Source organism: Hordeum vulgare, chromosome 3H (genome assembly GCF_904849725.1).
Source record: "Hordeum vulgare subsp. vulgare chromosome 3H, MorexV3_pseudomolecules_assembly, whole genome shotgun sequence".
NCBI classification, from domain to species: Eukaryota; Viridiplantae; Streptophyta; class Magnoliopsida; order Poales; family Poaceae; genus Hordeum; species Hordeum vulgare.
The window spans coordinates 460,993,193-461,014,400 of record NC_058520.1 but is presented as its reverse complement, the minus strand read 5'-3'; the positions used below and the strand labels follow the sequence as shown (position 1 = coordinate 461,014,400).

General features: G+C 43.8%; 2 protein-coding genes across 2 annotated transcripts; both read right to left on the bottom strand.

The window, feature by feature from the left end:
- Positions 1-10,954: 10,954 nt before the first annotated feature.
- On the bottom strand, positions 10,955-15,388 carry LOC123444261 (KRR1 small subunit processome component homolog). Its single transcript, XM_045120927.1, has 12 exons — positions 15,069-15,388; positions 14,876-14,952; positions 14,664-14,774; positions 14,361-14,429; positions 13,003-13,059; positions 12,881-12,919; positions 12,660-12,764; positions 12,499-12,581; positions 12,326-12,407; positions 11,588-11,731; positions 11,422-11,502; positions 10,955-11,268 (listed from the first exon to the last, which is right to left on the bottom strand). The coding sequence occupies exons 1-12, from the start codon at positions 15,271-15,273 to the stop codon at positions 11,152-11,154; spliced, it is 1,170 nt and encodes a 389-aa protein (XP_044976862.1). The 5' UTR covers positions 15,274-15,388; the 3' UTR covers positions 10,955-11,151.
- Positions 15,389-17,667: 2,279 nt separating this feature from the next.
- On the bottom strand, positions 17,668-20,996 carry LOC123444260 (protein phosphatase 2C 50-like). The gene is made up of 4 exons (XM_045120926.1): positions 20,317-20,996; positions 19,865-20,215; positions 19,682-19,787; positions 17,668-18,351 (listed from the first exon to the last, which is right to left on the bottom strand). Exons 1-4 carry the CDS (start codon positions 20,668-20,670, stop codon positions 18,011-18,013), a joined length of 1,152 nt encoding a protein of 383 aa, XP_044976861.1. The 5' UTR covers positions 20,671-20,996; the 3' UTR covers positions 17,668-18,010.
- Between the last annotated feature and the right edge of the window lie 212 nt (positions 20,997-21,208).

The window sequence follows — 21,208 nt, the reverse complement described above, 5'->3', positions numbered from 1 at the left end:
TGGCTCCCACATGTTCCATGATGATCTCATCGGATGAACCATGATGTCAAGGATTCAATCAATCCCGTATACGATTCCCTTTGTCTACCAGTATAGAACTTGCCCGAGATTTGATCGTCGATATCCCTATACCTTGTTCAATCTCGTTATCGGCAAGTCTCTTTACTCGTTCCGTAGCACATCATCATGTGACTAACTCCTTAGTCACATTGAGCTCATTATGATGATGTTCTACCGAGTGGGTCCATAAATACCTCTCCGTCACACGGAGTGACATATCCCGGTCTCGATTCGTACCAACCCAGCAGACACTTTCGGAGATACCCGTAGTGCACATTTATAGTCACCCAATTACGTTGTGACGTTTGATACACCCAAAGCACTCCTACGGTATCCTGGAGTTGCACAATCTCACGGTCGAAGGAAAAGACACTTGACATTAGAAAAGCTTTAGCATACGAACAACACAATCTAGTGCTATGCTTAGGATTGGGTCTTGTCCATCACATCATTCTCCCAATGATGTGATCCCGTTATCAATGACATCCAATGTCCATGATCAGGAAACCATGATCATCTATTGATCAACGAGCTAGCCAACTAGGCTTGCTAGGGACAGATTGTGATATATTTATTCACACATATATTACTGTTTCTTGTTAATACAATTATAGCATGAACAATAGACGATTATCATGACACAACATGATACAGATGGTACGAACCATTACGCTGGCGGTTTCTCTGGGCTCTCGCGACTCTGCCGGCGATGGCATCGCAGGCCTAGCTTCCATCGGCAAACTTTGAGCACGGCGATCCCCACGATCCCGTCTCTCCTTCTTCTCCGCCGCTCCATCTATCTTCTCTCTCCGGTGTCTACGTGCAGTCGTGCGTGGTCGGCCCTATGATGGCGGAGGAGGAGGCGGTTCATGGAGTTCCTGTTCCTGGTGGTGCTTCGGCGTCAAGAGGAGATTTGTTGATCCGCGGTTTGGATCAGGCTGGCAAGGGTAAAGCAACTGCTACGATGGATCTTGCATCATCTTCTGTAGATGACAGTGCGGCAGCGATGTTCGATCGTCTCAACCTCACAACTCAGGAATCTACGGCATTTGTTCTCGAGGAGGATGATGAAGATTACCTTGGCTATCCGATATGGGCAATTGTTGGAAAGGTTCTTGCTCCTAACATTCTTCATATTTCAACGATCAAAGCTGCTCTTAGGCCTGCGTGGGGTAATCCTAAAGGCCTGGAGTTTCACTCGTTGGGAGCAAATAGGTTTCTGGCTGAATTTGGATGCAAGGTTGATAAGGATCGTGTGAAAGAGGGATCACCATGGACTATTAGTAAGCACTGTATTTTGTTGATGGATTTTGATCCTTCTCTTAAACCCGATGATGTCTACTTTGATTCTCTCTCGATGTGGGTTCGTATCCTGAATCTCCCTTTTAATCTAATGAATGATGATCATGGTAAAGCTCTCGCTTCCAAGTTGGGCAAAGTGGAGAAGATGGATGTCGATAACAAAGGGCGTGCATGGGGTGACTACCTGCGTGCAAGGATCTCTATTGATGTCAATCAACCATTGATGCGATGTGTGTCAGTTTTTTCTCAGAAAAGGAGAGTAACTGATGTTTATCAGGTGAGGTATGAACGTCTGCCATTATTTTGCTACTCGTGTGGCTGTTTGGGGCACTCTTCTGTTGTGTGCTCAACGCCAGGGGAGCGTGATACTGAGGGCCTCCTTCCATATCATAGTTCCAGACTATGTGTCCAAGATGACAAGAAGAAATATTCAGGTACTAATGTGGGTCACTCTTCCTTTGCTAATAAGTCTAAAACAGGATCAGATGCTAGTGTTCCTGCACCAAATAATGCGTCGTCTAAGGCGCATGGGAAGGAGGCTGTGGGCCAGGATTTTTCAACTCCGAAACAAAGAAAAGCAAGGGCCAATCGTGCAAATATCATTTCATCTTCGGACAAGAATAATCTGGTTGATGTCTCGATAGCCGTTGTGGGGTCTGGGAAGCTGACTAATATCACTGGGCAGAAACGTAAGGTGTATTTGCCGAAGGCGCAGGTGCAGCAAAACATTGATACTTCCCCGCTACCCATGGTTCTGGTAAGTAAAAAGGGAACTCTAGCTGCGTTTCAGTCTGACACATCACCGGATGACCATATTTCAGGGATTGAGAAAAATAAGAAATAGCGAGTTACAACAACAAACCGATCGGCGGATCAGGCAGAGGCTGCGGTGCAGCCCTGCCAGACACAATGAATCTTTTATGCTGGAACTGTCGAGGACTTGGGCCGGACTCAACAATTGGTGAGCTTCGCTGGTTAGTGAGGTATTTTCGACCTTCCTTCCTCTTCCTTTCCGAAACGAAGATGAAGGATTCCAGGGTTCAAAATTTCATGTGGTCTCTCGGGTATTCTGGAAGTTTTTCTGTAAGCAGTGTTGGTCTTAGTGGTGGATTAGCTTTGTTTTGGCAAAAATCATATACTGTTTCCCTAAAGGGTTTTAACTCACATTGCATTGATGTGATTATATCTTCGGAAGAGTGCATTCCCTGGCGGGCAACTTTTGTGTACGGAGAGCCTCGCCGTGAATTGCGTCATGACTTTTGGAAGTTGTTATCTAGGCTATGCTCAGAATGGAAGGGTCCGTGGATTTGTTGCGGAGATTTTAACGAGGTTCTTTGCAGTGATGAACATTTTGGGGTCACCGAACGATTAGATGCTCAAATGTCTTTATTTCGTGATTGTTTGGGTGAATGCAACTTGGTGGATCTTGGTTATGCTGGCCCGAAATTCACATGGAATAATAGGCAGATTGGAGATGATTTGGTGAGAGTCGGGCTAGACAGAGCTGTAGCAAATGGAGAATCTATGGATTTGTTTAATAATCACACGGTGGAAAATATTATCACTGCTACGTTTGATCATTTTGCTATTGTAGTCAAACTTTCTACATTGGCTGAGGAGATGAGGGAAACGCCAGTTCAACAACAGTTTCGGTTTGAAGCGGCTTGGCTTAGAGCACCAGATTATTGTGAAACAATGGAAAAAAGTTTGGGTACAAGGGCAGGACAGTCATATATCTATGCAATCCACATGTGATAATCTACGGCGTCTTGCCGTTTCACTTAAGAGATGGAGTCATGATTCTTTTGGTTCGGTTCGCAAAGGTATTCTCATATTACAAAGTAAGTTGAAGGTGTTGCGGGGGTCAACACAGAATAATTCTGATGAGATACGTATGATCGAACAATCTTTGTGTGAACTTTTTGAGAGGGGAGAGATAATGGCACATCAACGTTCAAGGATAGATTGGCTTCGGGGAAGGTGATAGAAACACTGCGTTCTTTCATGCACGGGCTTCGGCGAGGAGACGCACTAACAGAATTACTAGCCTAGCCCGTGAGGATGGATCAATGTGTGATGATATGTCCGAAATCAAAGGTATGGTTCATAGTTTTTATGCCAAATTGTTCAGTTCGGAACCATGTCCTTTGGCTGTTTCGGTCCTGGATGCTATCCCTCGTAAGGTCACTAATGAGATGAATGTCGATCTATGCAAAGATTATACGGATGATGAGAAAAATCTGCCTTGTTTCAAATGGGTCCTACGAAAGCACCTGGACCGGATGGTTTCCTGGCTCTTTTTTACCAAACACATTGGGATTTTCTACAGAAGGAAATTTGTGGTGCTGTCCGAAGTTTTTTGAATGGAGGATCTATTCCGATTGGTTTTTGTGATTCAGTGATTGTGCTAATTCCCAAGGTTAATAATCCACAACATCTCAAGAATTTTCGACCAATCAGTTTGTGTAATGTTCTTTACAAACTCGCCTCAAAGGTACTCTCAAACCGACTTACAGTTTTTCTGCCAGAGGTGATTTCTGAGAATCAAAGTGCTTTCATTCATGGTCATCTTATCAGGACAATGCTCTTATTGCTTTTGAAAGTTTACATACGATACGATCTCAGAGAGTGAAGAAGCCTTACTTTGCTCTCAAGATTGATATGATGAAGGCATATGACCGTGTGGAGTGGAATTTTCTTCGTGGATGTCTCTCTCGTTTGGGTTTTGCTGATTCCTGGATAAGCTCGGTGATGAGGTGTGTTACTTCTACTCGTTATGCTGTTCGGATTAATGGAGATCTCACAGAACCCGTGGTACCAACTCGGGGTATTCGTCAAGGTGATCCAATCAGCCCCTACCTCTTTCTTCTTTGTACTGAGGGACTGTCATGTTTGCTCAAACGACAGGAGGACCAAGGTGTACTACATGGCATTAAAAATGGTCGACTTGGTCCTGCTATTTCCCATTTACTGTTTGTAGATGACAACATTTTCTTTGCGAGAAGTGATAGGAGGAGTGTGGAAGCTTTGAAGAATACACTTTCTCTTTATTGTCAGGGTTCTGTACAAAAGATTAATTTAGAAAAATCATCTATTTTCTTTGGTAATGGCTGCCCGGAGGTGATCAAGGATGAAGTGAAACACATTCTTGGCGTTTTCAATGAATCATTACAAGAATCATATCTTGGCATGCCTACCGAGGTGGGGAGATCAACTTCTTTGACCTTCAAATATTTGTATGATCGGATGTGGAAGCGTATCAACGGTATGTCTGATCGACCTTTGTCTAGAAAAGGTGTGGAAATTCTTTTAAAATCAGTGATTCAGGCGATTCCTACATACGTTATGAGTTGTTTCCATCTTCCTGTCGGTACTTGCGAGCAAATGAGGAGAATCATTGCTGATCAGTGGGGGGGCTTTGCTGATGGTAAAAGGAAGATGCATTGGCGATCATGGGATTGGTTGACCTGTCCGAAATCTATGGGTGGTCTTGGGTTTAGGGATATGAATTTGTTTAATCAAGCTATGTTAGGAAAACAGTGTTGGCGGCTACTCATAGACCCAAATTCCCTATGTGCTCGTGTTCTTAAGGGCCGATATTTTCCAAATTCAGATTTTTGGGATGCTAAATGCCCACGGTCTGCTTCCTATACTTGGCGGAGTATTCTTCATGGCATGGAACTAGTTAAGAAAGGTGTCCGCTGGGGTGTGGGTAACGGTGCTACCATTAAGATCCAAGAGGATCATTGGATACCTGGTGTTAAACCTCAGTTTTTGTGGTTGTTAGCTCCTCTTTCGGTTGGCTAGAGGGTGAATTCATTATTCGCTGTTGATGGTTGTTCTTGGAACATTCCCCTTGTCCGATCAGTTTTTGAGGAAACAATTGCAGATCAAATTCTTCAAGTTCCCATCAGCCGATTTGGAGTTCCTGATTTTGTATCATGGCCGCACACCCGTTCTGCTACATATTCGGTTCGATCTGCTTATCATCTCGCCAGGATGACTAAGATGGTTGCATCCTGCAGTGTTTCGGGCCGAGTTATGTCTTCTAATCTTCGTGGTGATGCTATTTCATGGAACAGATTATGGGCGATCAAGGCACCAGGGAAGATGTTGATAACTATTTGGAGGTTTGCTCATGATTGTTTGCCAACCGGAATGCAATTACAACGACGACATATTCCTGCTTCTAAGGTTTGTGTCCACTGTTCGGTTGATGAGCATGTAGAGCATGCATTGCTTTTTTGCCCTTATGCACAAGCTGTTTGGAATGATGTCAAACATTACTTCAATCTGCATCTTGGTCGGCAAGGTTTCACAAGCTGCAAAAGATGGATTTTTGATTTTTGGCTCGCTGTGATGATCTTGCTGCGACAATCCTTGCAGTCACGTGTTGGCATATTTGGAATGCTAGAAACAAACTCCGTGAAGAAAATATTACTCAGCATCCTTCTAGTCTTGCTCTGAAAATTATAGCTTATGTTGATATGATTGTGGAGCATTTGTTCATTTCCTCAACCAACCATAGGCGTGAACCCTCTCCAACAGCATCTTGGGTTGCGCCGCCGGCAGGTAGGGTGATGATAAACGTTGATGCTGCCCTTTTCTCACATGACAGGAGCATGGGAGCAGGTGTGGTGATGCGAGATCATTCTGGTTCTTGCATTACTTGTTATGATATTGGTGTTCCTAATGTGATACTTCCAGAGCTAGCAGAGGCCATTGCAATTCAGAGAGGTTTGCTATTTGCTTTGGGTGAAGGGTTTCAGGAGGTTATCCTTGGTTCAGATTGTTTGACGGTTATCCAGCGCATCAATTCACTCAGCCAGGATCGATCTTTGTGTGGTCCTGTGATTCAGGATATCAAGCAACTTAGAGGTTCCTTCATGAGTTGTTCTATATTTCATGTGTGTAGGGAACAAAATGTTGCTGCACATTTATTAGCTAAATCATGTAATCAGCTAGAATGTCGTGTTTGGCGTGGTGTATCCCCGGAATGCATCCGGGAAACTATATGTATGGACATTATGCCATGATCTATAAAGTTTGTGTGTTATCAAAAAAAAATAGACGATTGTCATGAACAATGAAATATGATAATAACCATTTTATTATTGCCTCTAGGGCATATTTACGACAATAATCTTCCACAAAATAAACCAATTAGCACCAACTATGAGATGTAATCAACACTATTAGCAACCCACAGATACCAATACGAGGTTTTGAGACAAGATAGAATAAAAGAGAGCAACTAGGGTTTGAGATGAGATGGTTCTGATGAAGATTGGTCCTCGCACTATTGAGGAAGCGTTGATGATGATGATGGCTTCGATTTCCCCCTCCCGAAGGGAAGTATCCCCGGCGGAATCGCTCCGTCGAAGAGCAAAAGTGCTCTTGTCCAGGTTCTACCTCGAGACGGCGGTGCTTCGTGCTAAAAGTGTTCTTTTGATTTATTTTTTCTAGGGCAAATAGTGTCATATAGGAGAATATGGGCCTCGGAGGCCTCCTAGTGGAGCCACGAGCTCACCAGGTGCGCCATGGGGGCGGGGTGGGCGTGCCCCCTGAGCTCGTGGCTCCCCGGTGGCCCCCTCCTAGTAATTATTCCGCGAGTATTTTTATATACTCTAAAATAACTCTTCAAAAAATTTCAGGTCATTTGGAACTGTGGAGAATATCCAACTTTGTTATAGCCTTTTCTAGTCCAGAATTCCAGCTCCCAACAATCTCTCTCTCTTTGTGTGAAACTTGCAAAATAAGAAAGAAAGGGCATTAGGATTGCATCATAAAGTGAAATAATGACTCAGAACATAATAAATATCAGTAGGAAAACATGATGCCAAATGGATGTATCAGACTTTAAAATTTGACATTTCACTTTTCCCACTCTTATATTTTGATAATGTGTCACAACTGATATTCCGTGGCAAAAGATAAATAATTTTATTTGACCTTTGTCACTCGTGGCTTTTAACAATGTATCACGATTGCCACTTAGAATTTTTGCTTTTGCCACGAAAAGGCAGTTGTGCTAATTGCCAAAACCTAAGAGTGACAAAGTGAAATGCCAAAAGCTAGAGTAGCATAATAAAATGTAGCAAAAGCCAGACTGGCAAAAAACAAATTTCCCCATTTTTGGAGGTCCTCGAACAATTGTAAAACATGCTTAGAGCACTTCAGCCCTCTAAGCATCCTTTCTAGCTTTTTCTTGTCTTTGGGCAAAGTGGCATATTTTCTCACCCTCAGAGATGGTCTTGACAAAGGTTGCCCACGAAGGATAGATACCATCAAAAAATAATACCTCATTTTTTAGTCATGACTACTGATGGTATAGTCGCACGAAGGATTTTCTCCCACACACACAACCTTGCAAACAATAAACCGTTGCAACATGCTGATGTCATTATGAAACCCGGGCATTCTAGAGACGTGTAAAATTCAGAGGTGTTGTGATGTAGCTGTTTCAAAAATGATGGTGGACATCTTACAATGGCTATGACATTGCCTTTGTAGAACTTATCGGAAATTCTTTCATTGTCGGTGCATGCAATCCAAGAACATGAGCATACATTGTGTTTGCTTCAAAGTGAACAACAAAAACAACTATAAATTTGGCTATGTCATCTGGCCAAACAAGTACAGGACAGGGTGTCTTGCCATGGACGGCAATGTGCGGAGTAGAGGGCCCATGGGCGCGGCCAGACCAGAGGGGTGAAAGAAAAGCGTAGGTTGGAGCCAGACGAAGTGGTAAAGTGGATGGTACAACAAAGCGAGGAAGGGGGGCAAAGTGGGTGGTGCAACAAAGCGAGGAAGGGGAGCCAGAGTGAGAAAAACAAGGTTTTAGGTGGGGTTTTTGTGTAGGCCATGGATGTGAGGCACCTACCATGAGAGATGACCGGCATCCACAAACCTCCCCTAACTTTGCTTCTAATTTGCATTTGGAAAACAATTATAATCATCCGACTGATTTCAGCCCGGGCGTAAGTCGCCTCCCCTAGCTGCCACGTGCATGTGGTCCTCGCTAATCCACGCTCCTCCCTTCCGTGACACAAAGCGTTTCCCTGGGTCCGCGTGGGACCGTTGTTGTTAATGTTTATCTTGCACACGCATGCGTAGCACACGCCTTCACGTAATGCATTTTTTTTCTTTACTCAGTTGGTTGCATGGCTCCCCATGTTGCATGCTAAGCAAGCTAGCTCTAGTACACGGATTTATACCTATATCATTTTCTTTTGCCTAGCGCTAGTTGGGCGTCCTGCATACAAAAGAAAATGCATGCTTTGAGTAGTGTCCTTAACGCCTCCGCCATTGTCGCGGTCGTCGAAGCATGTCATTGCAGCATCATGAGCACACAGACTGTTGTTGTACCATCGTTGAAGCAGTCGTGCCAACATCACATCACTCCCATGGATAGGAAGCACACTTTTGTGGCATCGTCGAAATAGCGGGACCTCCATCGCAGCAGCATCACAGTCGTCGAAGCACATCATCGCAACATCATCGTTGTTCTTTTAAGCATGTCGTGGCGGCAGCTGCCAAGCACCCGCTACCGTCGTCAAAGTATGTCGTTGCAACATCATCAAACCAGTCAAACTACCATTGTAGCATGACCTTGTCCATCAACGGATGTCATCGAAGTAAACCACGACCTTTTGAAGAACACTGTCGTGACATCACCGACCACAACCTTCTTCGGTCGTGCTTGCTAAGAGGTGGTCATTGGGGCTCTACAAAAACGCTTTGCAACATACGCTTTCTTGCCAAGGTCTTTGCAACATATGCCATGATGCAACGTGTCTTCATAACATGTGTCATGTTGCAAGGAGTATCGCAACATGCGTCATGCTGCAAGGGGTGCCACAACACCGGGCCACTCGATCATGCTGATCCAACGACTCATGACTTCGCCAATGTTTGCAAAAGATCAGTCCATCGACGCTTAGCGTATGCCTTTCTTCTCCATGGGCCGCAGCTTGTGTAGCAATGCCACAACAATACTGCATGCGTCTGTGATCTTTTGTTGTTGTTGCCTGTTTTTTATACATATACTATCATGAAAAAAAATCATGTTTTGACCGTTTTGATGAAGTTTAGCCGGATCTAACCCTAGTGTATAAAAATTTCGGGATCTGATCCATTTCTTACCGTCTGGGTCCATGGTGGTACGGTATAACAACCTACCGCCGAGGCCCATGGCAGTACGTCTATAGCAAAAAAAATCTAAGTTACACACACAGTGCATGTGTGTGCCTACCACCAAACCCCTGACGGTAGGGTACTAGGTTACACATGCTACTGCCAGCCGCTGCGACCGTAGGCCATTTTCCTACCGCAAAGGACCTTGACGGTAGGTTGTCATATCCTATCGTCAAAGGGTCGGGCAATAGGAAATGATTATATCCCCAAATTTTTATAAGCTGGGTCAGATCTAGATCAACTTCATGTGTTTGTACATGGTTAGCTGCAACCTATCGTTACATGTCTTTGTACATGGTTAGCTGCAACAATGTATTGCTCCCTTCGTTCCTAAACATAAGTCTTTTAAGCAATTTCACTAGATGTCTACATACGGAACAAAATGACTGAATGTACACTTTAAAATATGTCTACAAAGACTTATATTTAGGAACGGAGGGAGTAGTAGCTTACAAAAGAAAAAAGTACGTACATAGCTAACTACTAAGTGCAGCGTAAACACCTCCATGGAGAAGAAAAAAGTACGAATATGGTTTTGCTGCAACTATGTATACAATGTTTACCCACATGACGTGTGAACACAGTTTTCTAGCTACTGCCAGGATCACGGCCCATGAGGTCTGAACGCACGACCAAATAGCGATCTACACGAACAGAAAACGGGTCGACTAATAATCACACGGCTGAAAAGCATCTGATCGAAGGGCTTACAAAGCGGCTTATTTTTCGCTAGCTTCAACCGGATGATACGTACCAGCCACCTTTGCAAGACCATGGATGTCACACGCCTACCACGGCTGTCCAACCACACTACGGACATCAATGTACATTCAGATGCAGCGGATTTTCTGTCCACGAACATTCGAGGTGAAGGTGATGTCTTTCGAGATACCCTATTTTCTAAAGAAAGAAAAAAAGAATTAGGAGAGCAGCAATTTAGTGTCCAATCTCATCTGCACCCGTGCTGAAAAAAAATCAAAACAAATACTAAAAAATAAAAAATAAAATGCATGCTAGATATTTTGCTGTGTGAGATGCGCTTTAAATTTCAGACCATTTTAACATATGAATAGCTCTTTGCAAAAAAAACACAAATTCGAAGTTTGTAGAAGAAATTACTGTTTATCTATTGTTCTGATCCAATTTGCATTTTTTGCTAAAAGCTACTAATATGTTCAAATGTTCTGAAATTTGAAAAGCACCTCACACGCCAAATTATCCACCATGTAAAAAACATTTCGATGTCTTTGATTTTTTTTATATTTTTTGTGATTTTGTCAGGTGAGCCTGGACTTTGAAAATGGATATCTGAATTAACAGACTTATCATTGACTGCTCTTCATAAGTTTCTAAAAGATTGCTGATGGATCTGATTTTGTAAATTAAAAGCCGTGGATTATGCAAGAAAGCTGCAATATTCCTGAAGTAATCAGATGGCAGTTACCAACAAACAGACTGCAATGTTCATCACTTAAGCTTGAAGATTTGTCTGTTTCACCACTAAAGCTTGAAACTTGAAGACCTCCTTGAATGACAAGAGTTCAACTACTTGAAACAACTAGAATTATCATCCCAGTCACTGACGTACTGCGGTTACTTGGATGACAATTTGCGCTTCTTTTTGGAGTGTGATTCTTCGTTGCTCGCAACATACGACTCGATTTTCACGTTTCCCTCAGCTTCACTATTTCTGAATTTCTTTGCCTTTTTCTGCAATAGAGAATAATGCTATTATTTGATACTATTTTAGTGGACTAACAGCACATACTCTCCCTCGAAAAACACAGCTCGTACTCCAAAACGAGTTATAAAGAACAGACACAAACTAAATATGTAAAGCACAAAACAATAACAGCTACATACCTTTAAGGATTTTGTGATATCAGCAATTTCATTGTTGTCATTACTACTTTTGGCAGATTCAGATAGCCCAGCAGTATTCTCCTGAAACAAATAACAAGATTTAGTAACTCTACAAGAGAAAGAGAAGCCCACCGACATATATAAATATACAAAAACAAAATCTGACCTTTGGTGGAACAAATGCAGCTTCTCTCTTTCTTCTCTTTTCTTCTGATTTCTCTGATTGCTTATCCTGCTTCTCTTGATATTTCTTAGCTGCCTTTACCTTGTCACTCAAGAAATACTCACCACTCTCCAGTTCACGATCAATCTACATCCAGATTGACAAGTTAAACAATGGTACCAGATAACTAAATAAAACTATCCAGCAGAAATGAATGTTTCCAACTCCCAACAGTACAACAACAAAAAAGTTGCATGCATGTTTTGCTTCACTCAAATTCAAATAGCTTGGAAAATAACATTAATGAAGTATATGTACACGATGGAGAGCTGCTGATGCTATTAAGATAAAGGTGCAGGACAAGACCGCTAACCACATAAGGGCATGTACAATGGTGCTATCTTACTAGTGCCATGTAGGATAAATGATGAGGTGAAGGAGAGAGAACTCATAAAAAAGGGTTTGTCTTCTCTTAATTAAGAGAGAACAAGAGGTGACCTCTTAGCACAATATGTTTCACCATGTTTTTAGGAATAGCTAGTTATTGAAGATAAGGCTAAGAGGTGACCCATTGTACGACATTTTTTTTGTCATCTCTACATTACATGCAAGACCTAAGATAGAACCATCTTATCAACCATTGTACATGCCCTAACAACCCATGAATGAACTGGTGAGATCAGTATGGCCAACAGTACAACAACCCTGGAAGCAATGAGTGAAACAAACAATTGTCTTTACCTTGCTAGGCTGCTGAGGTGGCGGAAAGGGTGTGTATTGTTTCTTCTCCTTGGTATTGGGCTTCTTTTGCTTGACATTCTTTCTGGAGAACAGCAGATAATGAGGTGTAAGATGCGCAATGTACCTTTTAGAGGTAGTAACTTCCGAGCAGAAATATGATGCAAGTTCCTTACTTCTTAAAGTTCGGGAGAAACCTGTCCCAACTTTCAGTGGCTAGGGCAGGATTTTTAGCCAGCTCACGTTTAATTAAGAGTTCCTGCTTGGTTTAGTAACACTCCGTAAGAACTAATTTTACATTCCTTCAGATATTATATCTAAAAGCAAAACAAATCACCTTAATGTGGTATACTGGATGCTTTATGTTCTTTATGCAATCCTCTACAATCCTCCGGACTTGTTTCAGTCCCTTAAAGGAACCCATGGCAGCAACAGTATTTCCCTTTCAAGATGGAAAATACACAATAATGGTGGTTAATAACACCAAAATACAGAGTTAAAGGAGGTGGACCCACAATGTAACTTTAGATGCAGTACAAGGTAAGAAATTAAGCACACCTGAACTAAGATGTAGCAGCCAGTTAAAATCTCAATAGCCTGTAGTAACATAAAACATGTTAAAAGGGGTGTAGTTCTAAAAGAGATTCATCCATAGGACGGCAACCATGTGAGATATTTACCTTAAGGGTGGACAGGTTAGGGCCTAAAAGGCGCTCTCTCCTTTTGACAAATCTTTCCTGTGGATAGCAGGCTGTTAGTTTTACTGAAACCATCTAAAAGAAGTTGGCCAAAACTAAAAGATAAATTCATTAATATTGGCAACCTAGAACAAATAAGTCCAGATGCCAAATACAAACAAATGATTCTCAGTGCAAACTTAATAATAAGAATAATTACATAATACAATGGAATACAAAAAGGAAAGAAACCCCATATTAGCTTACAAAAAACAAATGTGTGCATATTTGGAATCATGAAACTTTCGGGAACGAAGTGGAATGGAATGCAATGGTTCCATTCTAGTGGAATGGGTCGGTTCCATCCTTGTGTTTGGTAGACTCAATTCAAAGGAATAGAATGGTTATATTTTGATGTTTGGTTTGAGGGATGAAATGAGATGGATTTCTTCATCTCACTTACAATTGGATTGGTTTCAGTAAAAAAAGTTGCTGAATAAAGTAGTTATCTATCAATCCATCCATGCAACAAAGGCTTGAGCATGCTCTGGAACAAACAAATCGCAGAGAACTGAAGAAGCGTGAGCGCGGGGAGCTCAGCCACGGTCAACGGCCAGCGCAGGGAGCAGCTACTCCGTCCAGCGCGATGGCGCGGAGCTTCCCAGGATGCGCGATGCAGTTTGCCATAACCTGCGCGGACCCAAGCTCCCGGCGGCTGCGGCAGCGCGTGCTCCCGCCGAGGTCATGGAAGGAAGGAAAGGAGAGAACATGAGATGCAGTCACGGGAGGAAGAGGAGCGGTTCCGCGTGGTCCACTCGATTTGGAGAGACCGCGCGGAACGGCATAAACAGCGAATATGCCAATTCCAGGAACGAGTGGGTTCCGGTTCCTTAAATCAACCAAACACGATAATCAGCCCTAGGAACGGAACCGTGCTGTTCCACTTGGTGACAGAAACCAAACACACCCTAAGTGCAACATGTGACTGTGACAAAGGGGTATGTAACTTATATATTCATCTGAATGACAATGAAATCCCAACCATTAAATCTATAAACATGGGAACAATAGAGGCTTGGACAGATGAACTACCAAATATGGAACAGACAAAAATATAAACTATACACTGACTTTTTAGTAGAGTTCAAACCTTAGTTATCTAGTATTAGTGGTACCATAAAATGGTTCTATGGTATCTTTATGTGATTGGTACCGTCATATTTTACTTTCGGCAATGCAAATCTTGTCGTTGCAAAGTTTCTCCTAGCGGAGTATTAATGTAATCAAGATATAATCAAAGCAATCCCTTCAAACGAACCAAGAGGTATATAGCTGAGCTTGAACAATGAAACAAAGTGTACCTTGTTTCTTATGATGCTACCAATCTTGATAATATCACAGTTCATCTCATCATTGAGCACTTTAATTGCCTGCAGGGAAACACAATAGAAGTTCATGGATGAAACCACTCCGGAACAAGGCGTCAAGGTGTGTTGGTGACATAACAATAGGTGCACGCACAAGTAGATCACATGTGGCAAATGAAACAATTGGACATGAACACCATGAGCAACTGTCCCTCACAATTTCAATACAGCCTCCAATAAGCATAGGACAGAAACTGGATAACAGTTAAAGGGCTTGGTAACAGAAACAAGGCATACTTGGGGTGCAGGGACACTTCGTGACAAGAGTTTTATCAGGTCCCTGGCCTTGAGAATAATGTAGGGATCCTTGGTCTTCCTGGTGGTGGTAACCGTCATGGATCCCTCCACCTATGCGCAAAATCAATATAAATACAGCAGAATCGTGTCACTACTTCAAATCAAGAACACTCCAAGGTCCAAACAACCGTAACTACTGACTAGTGGCATACCAGATTGAGCTCGCATGAGACTCCAAACTCCTTCAGCGCGCCCTTCACGATCGGCCACGTCTCCTGCAGATACTTCTCTGCACCCCCAAACAACAAGCCGTGTCAATCCACGGATTCAGCAGATCAGGTAACTACAGCGAACCCCCAACGAATCGCACGAGGGTGAGGTGAGGGTGAGGACGGGATTGGGCACCTCGGTACTGGGGGAAGAGGGTGGAGAAGGAGCTGACTTCCAGCAGGCCGCCCTCGTTCCAGGAGGGGTCGAACTTCTCCACCGTCCAGCGGTCGATGGTGGGGTCATCGTCCCACGGCTTCTCCTTCTCGTGCTTCCCCTTCCGCCGCCAGTTCTTCCCCTCCGTGGCTTCCGCCGCCGCGCTCGCTTCGCCCGCCGACGCCATGGCGGCCGGCAGGGCTAGGATTTTAGGTGGGTTTCGAGGGAAAGGGGGTCGAGGAGGCGGTGGCGCCCAGGCTGCGAATTAGGGTTGATGATTGTGTTGCCGCCGATGGGAGGGGACGAGGGTGAGGGGGGATTAAATGAGTGGGGAGGGCTTGGGCCTTGGGCCTTCTGGGTTTCGGCCCGCCGCTCGAAAAATAAAAGCCCGGCTTTGCTGTCTGATATATATCCGTTCAAGAGAAAATCCGTTCCTTCTGCTTTTCAGGTGCTACTCCTTCACTATGCTCAAAAAATTCATAAAAACGTGCTCCTCCTTCGCGGAGCAGACAGCAGAGGTTGCGGTGGCGCATGTAGGTCACGAGATGAGAAGGAACACGAGGAGGAAAGTGTGATAAAGAGTGAACACCAACAGCGACAAGAACGACGCCATGTAGGCAGCGGAACGACAGTGGCAGCGGCGGCGCACCTAGGGCTCCCCTAACCATATTTTCTATTTTTAGTTACTGGTTTTTTCCTCTCTTTTTCTTCCAATTCAAAAACTGTATGAATTTTTCAAAAAATGTGTGGAATTTTAAAACCTGCTTTAAAAAACAAAAAATGTTCGGATATTGAAAACTTTCTCAAAAAATAGAAGAACAAATTTTCAGAAAAAAATATTGCATTTTACAAAAAAGTTGGAATTCCATAAGTTGTTCGTAAATAAAATTAAAATGGTCAGAATTTCCAGAAGTGTTTGTTTTCCCAAAAATGAAATTTTATAAAATGTTCATAATTTTCCAAAATTGCTCGCGCTTCCAAAAATGAAAATAAATCATGTTTCAAAATTGTTCGCAAATGTTTCATAAATATGCTTTTTCAGAAAGAAAAAAAATGATACAGTCTGCGCTGCTTGTTAGATACAATGAGCGCCCAATAGGATCTTCCAAGAGAAAATGATATGACGCATTAAGTGTCAAACTGTCAACCATTCGCACAGGCTATCGACGGCGACCGATATATTGAGCGGGAACGGGCACGCCTGACTAGGACTTGCAGAGGCCACTCCCTCCCTCTTTCTTCGAGGGAAAAGTCAGTGTGCAAAGGTAGTGGATTCAGTTAACAAATTTGACAACTCATTCGGGCCCAATACATAAGCGACACGCTAATTTTTGCTCAGAATAGTGTGTCCCATGCATGGAACGAGAGGCTGCACTTCTGAAACATTTATCTTTTTTTCTAAATTAACTTCTAAAACATTTATCGATAATCAAATTTGTACACCTCTACTAGTAGTAGTGTGACTAGTGTCACTACTCTGGTTTAGTTACCGTATTTTATTTAAAATTTTGGGAGAAATTCATTTTCAAAAATTATTGGCACAGACAAGATAGGACGCAGCTTCAGTGACTTTGTGAAGTGAAGTCACGCTGCGCCTTAGCCCCCAACGTCCATCACTCATTCTAGATATAACAGTCAGGATTCATGCAAGTCAAAAAAACACCAATACTTAATAGCTTTCAGCTTGCAAGGATGCACTGGAAACTCCAACCTGAATATTTTCACGCAAAATTTATTTCATCGCTGAATGTAATATGAAACGAAAAACAGAAACGGTTGCAAAATGCAAAAACCACTCCCATTAGACAAGGGAAAAAAATGAACAACATAACATTGAAATTTGCAAGCATTTAGCATTCAGTGTCTCTATAGCATATCATTGAAATTTTAAAAGTATAAAATATTGAAAGTATGAAACAACCAGGGAAGGAAAAAATAACCAACGTAGCATTGAAATTTGCAAGCGTTCAACATTCAGTATTTGAACGAGCCAGAGGATGCCCCCCAATAAATCTTGAGTGTTGGATGTTGGGGGCTGAGGCGCAACGTGACTTCACTTCACAAAGTCACTGTTGCGTCCAACAAGGTGTGCCTCTGGAATTTCATTGTAATTAGTGGTTGTAGAAGCTACTTTGTTATCTTTTATATTTTTTATTCAAAGCATTGTACCTATAACTATTCTCATGTTTGAATAAACTTACAGATACATATTTATTATTAAAAAAAAAAGAGGAGTGAGAGATTTTTTTGAAGCATATTTTTTTGCCATAGAACTAACCATCGTTCACAACAATATCGCTGGCCATCAAGTCTTGTAGGAAGGTACGAGCATCATCCACGAAAGTAGCTTTGTACACCTGTTTTGTGCAAAACTGCATAATAAGGACATAAGGTACGATACGTTGAAAGGGAGATAAAGCAACAATATCAGTCAGACATTCAGCCATTTATATTAGAGGGTAACCATGCAGAAGATCGGGACCATTTCATCAACATCCACCATGTTCATCTGATGATCTGGACAAAAGGTACATACATATGATGATCAGAGAAAGGCAACACCTGCAAGCACATCTTCTGCTACATATGTAACTTCCGACGATCAAATTAGCTGATAAGTCCTTGAGAAGGCTCAATTATTATGCAGATACCACTACATTACATGGCTGTTCTGAACCTGACGGAAGTCAAGTGTGAACAGCCCAAAACCAAAAGGCTAGGGGGGTACACATAAACACGCCAACACACACCCCATACATCAGATTATCGGAAGTAGACCTATCAGCATATGTACATACAGCTCTTGCAGACGACTGAATAAACAAAACAAAAGAGTAGGCGTGCCGTTCTTGCAAGGAAAGCAGACTAGCAGTCGAAACTCCGGTCGCAGACACGGTCAGCTAGTCAGGTGAATTACGGGCATGTTAGGATTTGCCCTTGGGCTTCTTTCTTGATTTCAGGTCGATAACTATGACACTAATGTTGTCCCCGCTCCCTTTCATCAGGGCTAGCCTCACGAGACAATCCGCAGCTGCTTTTGCAGCAGGATTCATAGTGGGTTCGCTGCCTCCATCAGAATTTGCACCGTCGTTATTATTCTTGTACCACAGAAGGATCTGTCGCCGGGCAACTTTGCAGGCATCTTCATTCGACATGACATCCCACAGACCATCGCTTGCTAGAATGAGGCAGTCATCATCTTTTGCCCGAGGAACAACGCTGACTTCAGGCTTTGGAATCAGAAATGGTTTCAGGTATCGGTCACCTGCAAGTAGATAGGTGATCGGCCATTTCTGCTTAAAGTTAATAAACCATAAGAAGCTTCTGACTGATGCTGCCCATGCACAGAGTAATTGCTAGTTTAACTGCTTTCAATTAAATTTCATATGAACAGAAAGAAAAGAGTTTTGTCCAAGTTTAAAAAGTAAAAGTATTCACGGTGTAACAGCTATAACAAACTAACAAGTGCAACTAATATCCAGTATTAACCATGGTCACAAATTCACAACTGCCAGAGTCACTTGCACGAGTAGCAGCATAAGTATACAGGGTACCTTTGTTCCTTCAATAAGGGGGCTTTTTTACTTTTGCCTCCTTAAGCACATCAGCATCCTAATCCGAATACTTTTACAAGATCATATTTAAATTCACTGACAACTTGATCCCCGTCCCTGAATTTTTCTAGGAAAGGAACCAAAACATAATCGAGGAACACAGACTAATCTTAAACATGGTTTTTCCACAATGAAAACATGCTGGTGGCAGCAGTTGCAAGTTGCTAGTATATGAAACAGAGCATTTCTTTATGGTTATAATTTACTGCCTGAAATGAGCCTATGTAATATTGTGACAGCTTGTGATCTCATAAATTAGAATGCCATCTTAAAGAAACATCTGACCTCATAATAAAATGCATATACATGCCTACGTAGTTTGTAAAGAAAAAAATCCAACTAAGAATTATGATGGAAATTATGGCACAGATTCAGTTCAATTCTGCACAATTCAATACCGCTGGATGTTTGACATAATGGCTCAACACCAAAGACTTGAGAGTATTGCAAAATATTAAGATAATGGTAACTTGCTTTTATTCTTTTTGGCAGCCCGATGATTGATGGTTTGATATAGGCTCTCGTAGTTCACATATCATCACTTACTGACATCCCAAACATATGCAGCAAATAAGCTGATATGGCCATAGACCTACAACTATCTACTGCTACGGATGTTTGGCCGAACCGAATAAATCGGCGCCATATATGCTGAACAGGTCTACAACATGTTTTTGTACAAGCTTACTTGTTGTGACACTTTTTTTGGGTCTTAAGCTCCTAGCTTACGGAGAGATGCCTTCTAGAGTTACTAAAGTGTGCCTTCTTCTAGTGTTCATGAATAAGAACAGTCATGTTAGGCTAGCACACTCGTGGTCAAAAAGTAACAGAAAACATCTTAAGATCTTAATCGCATTCCAAACATGGCTTTACAGCTGGCTTGAAATCATCAATATGTTTCCCGCAAAAAAAAGAAAAAAAGAAATCATCAATATGTTTGTCCAGGTAATAAGCTTGGGCGTGCAAAGGCGGAAAACTTACCGATTGACCGTGACATTGCGAGAATACCAGAGACACGATAACCATTCCAGTCAATGACCTTTCCACCTGCGGCCTCAATCCTGGCACGCTCGTCTTTCCCATCAGGCTAGAACAGGAAAGCATAATCAGATACAATTTGCCTTAACCAAAAAACTTAGCTGAACAGTAAAGCCCAGTATGTACTTTGTGATCGACGGACAGAGCAATCGGCTCCTTCCCACGGCAGAGCACGACGCGTGAATCTCCACAATTCGCAGTTATGACATGAGAAGAGCAGACAATCGCAACCACGGCAGTGGAACCGACGTTATCAGCGGCAATAGGCTCCGGACGGAGCTCCGTGACGCCATTGGAAAACCTGATCGCTTTCCCCGACACCTCGTCGTCTACCTTCTGGAAACAATCACCGAAAACCTTCTCCCATGATTCCTTCACGTCCACCTCCCCTACTTCTCCCAGTTCCTCCAACCCCCTGCCGTCTCTCAGCACTTCTCTCAACACAACGTGGATCTTATCCCGGCAGTAGTTTGCGACCTGCACAGACATGATCAAGCATGAGCAAGAGGGCCCGCTTCAAGTCAAATGTGTTTGGTCCGGGACTCTGGGCCAAGAGTCACAGGAGAAGATAACCCCACCTCCGAGCCGCCGTGCCCATCGTAGACGCCGAACAGGTGCGCTGGGAGCCGGAGCTCGGCGGCGTCGAAGTCGCCCCCGATCCCGTCCAGCTCACGGCTGCTGGCGAGCATCCGCGCCGGCAGGGCAGCGAAGCGCGGCACGGCGGCGCACGCGTCCTCCATCTCCGCGGCACGGCCGCGCGCCGCGGCGCAGCCCCACAGCGGCACGCACTCCATGAGGTACACGCTCCGCTTGCCGCACCCGTCCCCCGCCCTGCTCCCGAGATCCGGTGGCCTCTCGATCCCCCCGGCGCATTCCGCCGAGCACCCCCCGCGCGCGGCGGCCCCGTCCCCGGCGAACACCGCCGCCGCCATCACCCGATCCCACGGCAGTAAAACAGCCCCGAGACCACGCCGACGGCAGCGCCGGCCAGCCGCACCACGCGCCTGAGCAGCCCACCAACAGAGAGAGCGCGAGCCGTGGCGTCCTTTGCGCGAATCAAGGGTGCAGCAATGGAGAAAGAGAGAGAGAGGGAGAGAGCGAGGGAAAGTAGAGAGAGAGAGTGGTGACGAGGAGGGTTGGTGCTGGGTTCGGGAGTACGTGTACCAGGTGGGCGCGGCGCGCGGGGGCGTGGGAGGTTGCCAGTGGCGGACGACGGCGTTGCGTGTTCGGGGGAGGAGGAGCGGATGCGGGCGAGCGGGACGTGTGACTGTGAGTGAGGGAGGAAAGGCACGAGCCGCAAGGAAGCGAGGTGGGGGGATGCGATTGGCTGCGCCATGAAGAACAGGTGTCGCGTCTAGGCGCTGCTGCTGGTCTGCTCCAGTTTTCCTTTTTAAAAACTTCCTCCCGCTGGGCCTGGAATCTGGATGGAGTGGGGTGGACCTGATCGTGGGTTTGTTTGTTACCGTCTGT